The sequence below is a fragment of the Trypanosoma cruzi genome, genomic scaffold (genome assembly GCF_000209065.1).
Source record: "Trypanosoma cruzi strain CL Brener 1047053516351 genomic scaffold, whole genome shotgun sequence".
Classification (NCBI taxonomy): Eukaryota; Euglenozoa; class Kinetoplastea; order Trypanosomatida; family Trypanosomatidae; genus Trypanosoma; species Trypanosoma cruzi.
This window is the reverse complement of record NW_001849339.1, coordinates 52,230-62,056: the sequence shown is the minus strand read 5'-3', so window position 1 is coordinate 62,056 and position 9,827 is coordinate 52,230. Positions and strand designations below refer to the sequence as shown.

The 9,827-nt window shown below is 50.5% G+C and overlaps 2 protein-coding genes across 2 annotated transcripts, besides 10 other annotated features; both read right to left on the bottom strand.

Moving 5' to 3' along the window:
- Positions 1-20: a microsatellite.
- Positions 1-6,386: a sequence feature (heterozygous, Esmeraldo-like haplotype).
- Positions 133-747, bottom strand: Tc00.1047053506223.130 (hypothetical protein, conserved; the record flags this gene model as incomplete). The annotated part of the gene is made up of 1 exon (XM_807850.1): positions 133-747. The coding sequence occupies one exon, from the start codon at positions 745-747 to the stop codon at positions 133-135; it is 615 nt and encodes a 204-aa protein (XP_812943.1).
- Positions 797-817: a microsatellite.
- On the bottom strand, positions 947-9,640 carry Tc00.1047053506223.120 (phosphatidylinositol 3-related kinase, putative; the record flags this gene model as incomplete). The annotated part of the gene is made up of 1 exon (XM_807849.1): positions 947-9,640. One exon carries the CDS (start codon positions 9,638-9,640, stop codon positions 947-949), a length of 8,694 nt encoding a protein of 2,897 aa, XP_812942.1.
- Positions 6,387-6,922: a sequence feature (haploid, non-Esmeraldo-like haplotype).
- Positions 6,923-8,703: a sequence feature (areas merged during assembly that could not be assigned to a particular haplotype. This can correspond to areas where the two haplotypes were merged or to regions with more than two copies in the genome that were merged during assembly.).
- Positions 8,704-8,987: a sequence feature (haploid, non-Esmeraldo-like haplotype).
- Positions 8,988-9,694: a sequence feature (haploid, Esmeraldo-like haplotype).
- Positions 9,626-9,659: a microsatellite.
- Positions 9,663-9,748: a sequence feature (T-rich).
- Positions 9,695-9,827: part of a sequence feature (heterozygous, Esmeraldo-like haplotype) that runs on past the window's edge.

Sequence of the window (9,827 nt, the reverse complement as noted above, 5' to 3'; positions counted from 1 at the left end):
CCCCCCCCCCCCCCCCCCCCAAGAAAAAAAAAACATTTTTGGCACACCTAACGACAATTGCCCATGTATGCATTTGTGTAATTGTTTGTAGATTGAATTTCTCTGCCTCTACGGGAAAGCAGTCAAAATAATTTAGGCATCCTCCTTTTTCTGCCCCGCCACGCTATCCCCGTTGCTCGACAGACCGAGGTGGTCCAACTTCTTTACGCCAATGTATGCAAAGCCCGCAGCACGCAACTCTTTTTCGGTTGCATTGTCATCCCTCGCATAGTCCGGAACTGGTGAAATTGTGGTGCTGCCTGTAATCCGTGGTGGGTCCTTCTGCATGTACATTAATGAGCGCATCTCCCAGTAAAGAGCAAGAACGAAGATAAGAGTAGAAATCCGAAAAAACGTCCAGCTCCAGTCCCTGTTGTACCCCCAAAAATCAAAAAACGGGAGATTTTCGCGGGATTCAAAGCGCGGGTCCTGCCAGTGCGGCTTCTCGGGGTCGATGTGCTTCAAATCGTCAGGATCGTACAGCCGAGGATCCGTCATGTGCCGCATCGCCGACGCAGTGTCGACGTACGGCTTTGGCGGAATGGGAGTCCGCCGCTTTCCGCGTCCAGTCATGAGCCGTAGTAGCCACTTCATTTCGTGGCAGCCATCTTTCATGTCAAATCCGAGAAGACAAGATGCATCAGAAAACAACAAGAAAAAAAAAAAAAAGGAATGGAGTGCAGAATTTCCACCCGTGCCGCAACGCATGACATGAGCCCATTCCTCTGCTCCCCCTGACACTCTTGTAAGGCTCCTTTTATTATTATTATTATTATTACCGTCAATGTGTTGTATCGTCAAAAATTTACTCAACTCTCCCGTGAGAGAGTATACAATATCTTCTTCTTTGGTCACTCTGCCGTCACTCTCTCCCACCACTCACACCGCCTATGCGGCAGTAAATTCGTCACAACCACGGCATCCACCAGACGTACATCTCGGCAAGATTTTCAACAGCGGAGGAATGGCTAATCAAGCGCGAGACTTGGCCCTCACAACTGAGCGCAAACGTGTCCTTCTCGCGGGTAGGACTGTACAAATCAAGAAAACCATCCAGACGTCGTGAGACGCGCCCAATCAGCTGTTTGGGATCAAAATTCCTCTGACGCAAAGACGAATGCCGCGTCCACTCAACAAGAGGTTCATAAAGTAAAGTTTCAACGACACTCATGACAGCGGTTTTGTTCTTCATTTGGCACCGAAGGGCCACCTGACAACATGCGCGGAAGGGTCCGTCAACGCCAAGTATCCCCATACCGTCAACCACGTTTTGTGTCAGGCGAAAGCGCACCCGCTCTGGGACTTCTAGTGACTCACCCTTGTCAAATAGACACGCAAAGTCCACATGCATGAGCTCCCCACAACGCAGATCCAACATGAGGTTCTCACCATGTCTGTCGCCAAGACCAACGATATGCCCCGCAATACTCCAAAGTGCCGTTGCTTGCGTGTAACTGTTCCGTGCATTAAACCACTCCTGATGACTATGGAAGTGACGGTGAAACCAGCCGTGCAGAACCGGCCTCGTTTTGGGAAAGATATGCTTCTGTAGCATATCTATCTTGCTGAGGGACCCGCTGTCCACCATGGATTTCCACACCTTCACCTGAGAAACACGTACACCCGTGCCGTCCATTGCATAACAATCCTCCACCACCCTCCGAAAGGGACTGAGGTTGTTGACCCATTCGATAATGGCGCAATCATCACTGAGAGCGGAAACTGCGTACCGACGTAGCGCAAATCGCTTGCGTCTCGGCTCCGGATCCGTCAAAAAGAAAGTGTTCATCAATGAAGCAATTTCCATCATTCGCATGTCCTTTCGTGGTTCGTCTCTCGCCTTACAAAGAAATAAAACCCGCTCACCCTCATCGCTGACTACGGTTATGCGCTTAGGCTTTTGAAGAGAACTCATAATAGTCACGTGATCCTCCAAACTCTTAAATGCTGCAGAACCTGCAAAGACAGAGCTGTTCTCTGCCACGTGCATGACATTTGGAGAAAGGTTGGCCATCGTCGGAAGAATAATTCGTGTCGATGGAAGAATACGCTGAATGCGCTGCATAAATGACTGCCCAGCAATCGACACCTCCGACGATGAGCGGCCACCAGTAAGACTTGTAGCGGGGCAGTTGCAGAGTTCAATGAAAGACTTGAAGAAAGAAAGCATGTTTTCAACAAGCTTCTTCTCACTCGGGACGCGCTTCACAAACTCAAGGACAATCGCATTGTGCACCGTCTCTCTGCGGTGGTGTTGTTTGCTAAAAACAATGGGAAGCACTTGCCACAGACACTGTTGAGGAAACTCCATCATGAGATTGACAACCGTACCTGTAATAATCCCAACCACGCGAGTGTTCTCATGACCAATGCGAGACAACAACTGTGGAAGGGCCGTGATGAGTTGCGTGGCAGGCAATTTTGTGTCCTTTTGAAGGAGATAACGCTCCATCATTTCATTCATTTTTTTAAGCACCGAATCCGCAAGGGCAGAGATGGAGCCGGACCTCGCGGTCAGCGTGGCGAGGATGGCGGAACAATTAAGCCACAGTGTGAGCATGCGGGGTAGGGAGACAATCATCGTCTTACTGCCCCGTCTTAGCGCCAGCCCAAAATGATGAATCGCCTGTAACACATACGACTCGACATTGCGTACCATCTTTTTATCCTCCATGTCATCCGAAGAGGCACTCAAAACCAGACCGGACTCCTGCAGAGGACTCTGAATAGAGCGGTATAAAGTGTCGTAAAACAACGCAAGATGATGGTGGGCCTTTTCAGAGTCACTCATTTTCAATGCCGACTCATACCCCGCAATCACCTCCCGAGAGGTTTGGTATCCCGTCTCCTGCCTCCACCGTGTGACAAGCACCCGCAAATTGGCTCGAATGGCTAGCGGAACGAGCTTATTGTTGACAGCATCCTCGGCAAATTCAATGGCCTGATTAGACATGTTCATCTCGTACAGTAGCTTCGCCACTGTGGTGCAGTGCGATGGGTCAAGAAAACCATCACTAAAACTTGCCTGCTTTGCCGCACTAAGTGCTGCCTCCAGGAACCCCTCATCACGCAACATTTTCGCGTGCTGCATCCACGTATTCGTCACTTCTTCCTTCATATCAAACGCCCGAAAAATGGATCGGTGGAGAGACATCAAAAGTTCTTTTGTTTCCGGTGTGGACTCGGTTAGTCTAGCTCGTTGTTGCAGCAGGGATCCAAACTCCCGAAGGCATGCCGCGTTCTTAAGGAAGTCATCATGAACAGAAATCATTTTCCCATCGGAGCCTGCCGGTGGGGCTCGCAAAGATGTCACGGTCTCTGCTGCAGTTTCAATGTCCGTTAAGGCGTGAAGTACAACCACGTGCTGATATACTTGAGCGTAGCTCTCCCTAAAAGCTGCACGGATAACAGGGGCGATTTTCTGTCGCTGCACTTTACAGGCGGAGAACACCTCCTTCAGCGTCCCTCTCTTGCAAAGTAAGTTGTTGAACGCCACAATGGGTGGCGCCAGACTCACTGGGAGATCCTGGCGAGTCTGGATATTCTTCCATTCACCAAGGCGCCACGCTGCCTCATTCGCGTAGTTCTGCAATGCTGCCATCCTTGCCTCCAAAAAAAGCTTATCCTGTTTTCTATGCTCAGCTGGCACACGTGAAGATTGGAGCAGCAAAGCCTGGCTGTAACGAGACATGAGGTGTAATTGCCCAAGCTGTTGCATACAACGCAGCGCTGTAAACTGATGATTGATACTGTTAGGACGCTGCTGAAGCACCAATTCGCTTGCCTGAAGCGCCAGACTCCATTCTCCGTTGTTTTCATATGAAAATGCCGCATCCTCTAGTTGGTGCTCCTGTGTGCGGTGGAGACTCCTTGAAGAGTCCCTGTCGCCGAGGGTGGCAAAAATACGTTGAAGAGAGATGTTTTTTTGCATCACATCCTGAATGGATGGCAAATAACGTTGGCTCTCGATGCATCTCAACGCACGCACGTTGCTTCCAATGGCTACAGCCGCCTTGGCCCGTGTTGTCCAATCCACTTGAAGAAGAAACTGTTTGCAGACATCGTCAACACGCATCATTTCACTTTGGTCCACATTTCCCACACGCTGCGCGTTCAGTTGATGGATGGTGCGAATCAAATTCAAACGCAGGTGCTCAATATCCTCCAGTATGTGAAATACCTCTTGCACATGTTCCTCTACACCAGTGGCCCGAGCCCCTGGTGTGACCACCTCCCTCATGATGCTTTGCGAATAGATTGAACCTGATTGCTCCTTCCCGTGCGACGCACCTGGTGACGCAGCGTGGAGCAAATTCATCACCTCTAATAAAACCGCGTTGCAATGGTCAGCATTACCTGCCCGCAGAAGATGAACGATGATGAGCGGCAAAAGAAACGTAATGAGGGCATGATCGCCCTTAGCCATGTTGCGCAAAGAACCCATCATGCGCCCAAAAACGCCCTCGCAGCGCTCGACAAGGTCGCAGAACCACGAGTCCATCCACTCGGAAAAGGACATTTTAGAGAAGTACACCGGGCTGCGTCTTTCAGTCTTCGTGATGACACGCTTGTCGTAGCGAGTAGTGGTGTATCCCGCCAGCATCTGCCGGCACGTCGGCTCCAGGTGCGACCACCATGTATATTGATTGAGCTCATCAACGTGCAATACCTCCTGAGTTTGGAGGGGCAGCCGATCAAGCGGTTGCCGCTCAGCGTCCGTACAGACACGCAAGAGCTGTTGCACGGCGTAGGCAGCACGGTCATGCATTGTAGGGTCCGCAGTATTCGCAAGAGCCCGTGGACAGTAGACACTGAGCAATTTGTGCGCCAGAGTGCGCCAGTCCAGTACGTCCTCTGGCAGGAACTGCATGCCCCGCAAAGCCGCACTACGGCCGCTCTTCACAGAAAACGAAATTGTACCCTCACGCGGCGTAAGCTCTCTCCCCGTTGCAAGCAGTGGAGCGTGTGAGTGCGCCGCGGCACCAATCATGCCCACGCAAGCCAAAATGTACTCGATATGGTCGTCACGCAGCTCACACGCGCAGTTGAGCAGCGTAGGAATGAGCTGCGGACTCGCCCCAGCTGCCCGCGTCATTTCCATCCGGCCAGCACTATCAGTTTTGGAGAGATATTGATACAGGGCCCGGACAAACACCTCCTTACACTTGGTAGAGCTTGAGTGCATCACCGACAGGAAGCCAGCAACAACAACGGTGGCGTTACGCTCAGTAATTATTGGAGTATTTTCCACATTCAATGATTCTGCGGCGGAAACTGTATTGCCGCCATTCACCCCCAATCGATGAATAAGCACATTTGTCTTACCCATCACCTTGAAATACGACTCCCAGAAAGCCTCCTGCGAGGAACTTTCGTACACGATACGCATGGCCTCTTCCAGCAAAGGCAAGGGATCGCCCTCATCATCACAATCATCATAACCACGACTTCTGCCGTGACCCTCTGCCAGCTGCTCCATGCTCAGTAGATCCACAACAATAGCAGGAGAGTGTTCTTTAAGGTATTCCTTTGTGCAATTTGCAATTAAATCACGCCAGACGGCGCACACTGGTCGCACCAGTTGTGACCGCACACTACAGTGCTCCAAAATGGCCGGCAACTTGGGTGCGATAGACGTCGCATGAGAACCAAGAAAGCGTATTAGCAATGACAGACTGCATAGGCACCGCCGTACAATGCATATAGGGACGTGGTGACTCTTCTTCAAGGGTCCATTACTGAGGCCCACCAGCTCCGCCATGGCATCCAATACGTAAAAGACATCTTTCGTCAGCGCCCTTCCTTCTGTCGTTATTGTCACCGGTGTCACCAGCGCTTGTAGAATCATTTCCGTCAACGGACCACACTCCACAATGGCGAGCGCCATTTCCACTGCAAGGTTGAAGTTGGAGAGAACACCGTCACCAACATTCTCTCTTTTGTCCTTTTTAAGACCCGTATCCATGGTTTCACGCCGCGAGCCCGCTTCGCGGAGCCGACGCCCAGCCTCGAGGTATATAAGGCTGACAATAAGCGATTCACGCGAGTGGGCCACCATCTCTGGCAACTCCTCCAAAGGCCTGGAAAGAAATCCCAACAATTTCTGCACCTTCTCTAGCTTCACCGACACTGACTCACGGGCATACTCCAACAAAATGTGTGCCATGACCCTAGAAAATATGCCGCCCGGGGAAAGCGTCTCCCAGAGAAGTGCAGCTATTCGTTGCAGCTTCTCCTCACCGCCGTCGGAAAGTACACAGTGGGGCAACAAATCCTCGAGACTAGCCAGGACGACCTCACGTACATCGCTTTCTTCCAAGTCGCACATGGCCTTAAAAAAAGAAGTGTAAATCATTTCAGCATCTCTCCAGCACAAATCAGCCACCGACCACGAGAGGTGCAACATGATGGCATGAGCCGCAGTCAACGCAGCAGATTTGGTGGGAAGCGTGAAGTCATTTTTTTCCCAAATTTTAATGCACACCTCAAGAACACTGCTGCAGGCTTTGCGACTCCGTTCTTTATGCCGTGTTGGGGCGATTACCAGCGGTAGGGACGCAATAGCAAAGGAAGAAACGTCACGGTACATACCCTGACGCGCAAGAACCGTTTGAAACTCGCCGGTAAAGGCGGCCTGAAGCGTTTCCAAGAAGAAATGCTGTTTCTCCGCCTCATTCTCTTCAAAACGCAACAAATTGTCTGAAAGCATATGCGTAATGCTCTCGTCGTCCCATCGAGTAAAAAATATGCGCAACGCTAACGCCGCGTAGCCACGACGAATGATGCAATTGCTGTGATTCAAGCCACGTGACAGAATTATTTCCTCCATGGCATCCCACCGCACGGGAGAAAGCGCCACACACAGGCAAACAAAAGACAGCAGCGTGTCATTGAGCGCATCAGACCCTAGTGAAGACCTGGCAATGAGGAATTGGCGTCCCGCCCAGCCAATTGCCTCCAGAGGTGCGCTGATGCCACGCAACACCGCCTCAACACCACCACCTCTATTGTTTCTGGTGGTGCTGTCACTATTCATTTTTTCTTCCCCCTCCTCCCCTTCCTCCTTTTCTGCTTTACTGGAGCGCTGGCGGTGCGGCTGTTCTCGACATCGTTTGCTTGAAGCGACAATAAAAACACCATCTTCAAGGTTCAGGGTTTCCGGCATTTTAGCCGTCTCTTCCTCTTCCTCGTCGTCCAGGACAATCACCTCCGAGGCCGTTGCAGCTTCCCCATTGCCACAAGCAGACAAATGGGAACGCAGCCACTCCGTTATGGAAACCGTATCGGTCACGAGCGCCACCATTTGCTGCCAAAACAGCATAGGCGCTTCGTCACTCGCACTCTCCTCAAACGACAAATCCGAGATGCTTAAGGCAATCATTTCAAGCACTTCACTGATTTCCCCCAATGTAGTCAGCATGATAGCTGCGGCATCACTGATTGCCTCCACCTCGGCCCAGCACGGCGAGGCCGCAACTAAAATTCTGGATCGACATTGTTGAGCAATGCGTTTTCTAAAGCCGCGAAGAACACCGATGGTACGCCACAATGCCAGGTCTGAGTTTTCCCCCCGTGACCGCATCACCTTCTTCATGAAACACAAGGCCTCGCAGCCACTGCCGCTGCTGATGGGCAATCTTTCCAGCAGGGCTGAGTAAAGCAATGCTACGTGTGGCGGGGAATCCAGATGACGCAGAGTCACAGTTCCTCCAGCCATCGCCTCTAGCAAACCCCGCGCCATCGATTCCATGTCAATTTCCTCCGCCGACCGCAGAAGAATGACGACGGCGTCCGCCGCAATGACACTTTCCCCATTCGCCAGGCGTTCCCAGGCCTCTGAAAGCGTTGACTGTATGCTTTTTTCGTCGCGGAGCACGACGGACGCATTTGCGGTAGCCAACAAGTGTGAGTCCGCCGGCTCCTTTCCATAACGGAGTGTAAGATGTCGTTGGATAAATGGCCGCACAGTATCCAGAGGAAAGAGTTCTATCAGTTGGTGCAATACGCCCAGCCTGGGGGACGCGTCGGCAAGCCACAGCATCGGCTGCAGGATCCGAGCATCCAGCAATGCATTAATCATATCCGCAGCCATGCCATAAAACGCCTCTTCTATGAGACGAGGCATACAACTGTGCTGTGGCATCATCTCCCTGAGCAATTTTAACAATATCGTACCCGCTTCAATCGACTCTGATGAGGCTTGTCTATGAACACACCCAATCAGAGCACGAATGACATCGTTCAGTACCCTTGGTTTTAAAAATAAATTTTCTAGCCACTTATGAGGCAAAGAGATGCCTTCAACCCCATCCGAAATATCCGTTTCCCTCGTTTTCCCTATGACAGGTGACGTCGATGCATCACCACTCGTCACACTCGTTTCCGTCAGCCAACGAAGCAGCTCCAGTTCCCACGTCACGTTCAAATCCATCATTTCCTTTGCAAATGACATCTCACATAGGTGCTGTGTCAACGTATAAAAGAGCATAGGCCCATGAATCGATTTAATGAAGAATCCATGAGACATCATCACACACAAGGTGGCCCCAGCACTCGTTTGAAACAGGTTCAATAAGCTGGGCTCCTTTTCATCTGACGGATATGCACCGGAAACACCTTCCAGCGGCTCAATAAACCCACTCACCAACCTGGGCATCGGACCCTCATGGAAGTCTACAGTAAGAAGACTGCACGCCAAACGAAACAACACACCCCGCTCGCCCAACGTCGGTTGAAACGGTACGTTACTTTTAAATAGATCCGTCATTATTTCGCAAAATCCACGTGCCACGCATACGCTTTCGTAAACACTACTAGAAACGATGCTCAATGCAAACAATGATCCGGCACCCAAAGGGACCCCATGCACCACCGGTGGATCACACAACTCAATTAAGCAGCGGCCGTAGGATCGCCTTCTACCAGGGGTTGGAGAAAATATAAAGGCACCCATCGTGTCTTCTCGCAAAAGCGTGTGAAGAAGTTGCTGGAACACGGACGGGTAACGATGAGAAAGCACAATAAGAGCCTGGTTAATCCCCTTAAAGAGCATCTTTTCATCTGTTGCAGCTAGCAGAGATGGCGCTCCAAACACGGGCAGCAATGAAAAAAGAGTCAATATGCTATGCAGAAGGACGCCCGGAACTACCGCCGCAATGCGGGCAACACTGATATAAATGCGAAGGGCAAGCCAAACATACCTCAATAATCGATGCGGATCCTCTGCTTGACACAATTTTTTCATCTCTTCAGGAATCTCCAATTCATTCGACGAGAGTGCCACCAGGAAATACGGCCGCAACTCAAGTACAAGGGTCCACAATTTGCCTTGAAACGCAACAGGGGGTTTGTCAAGGGTGGAAAGCTCCGCGTCTAGTGCAGTGGCACGTTGACCAAACATCTTGAGAGCCTCACGCAAAGGTGCCGAATCCTCAGTCGATGGCCTGGGACGCTTCATTGCGGCGGATGATCTTCGCGGCCCCTGCTTCTCCACATAATGCGCAATGACCTCATTCATTCCCGTATAATCCATTTGTTCCCTCCCTTTATTTTCCCCCCTCAAACACGTACACAAACCCTCTCTCTCTATATATATATACATACATATACATATATATATACGCAAACAAAAAATAAAATAAAAAGAAAGAAAAGTTTTCAAAAAAAGAAAAGTCAGCAGCTTTCAAAAGAAAATACAAAAAAAAAAAAAGCATGTACCTTAATGCACAGAAAGCCACTTCCCAAAGACAATAAGGTTTCATTTTTAAAAAAGGGTGAATAAATAAGTT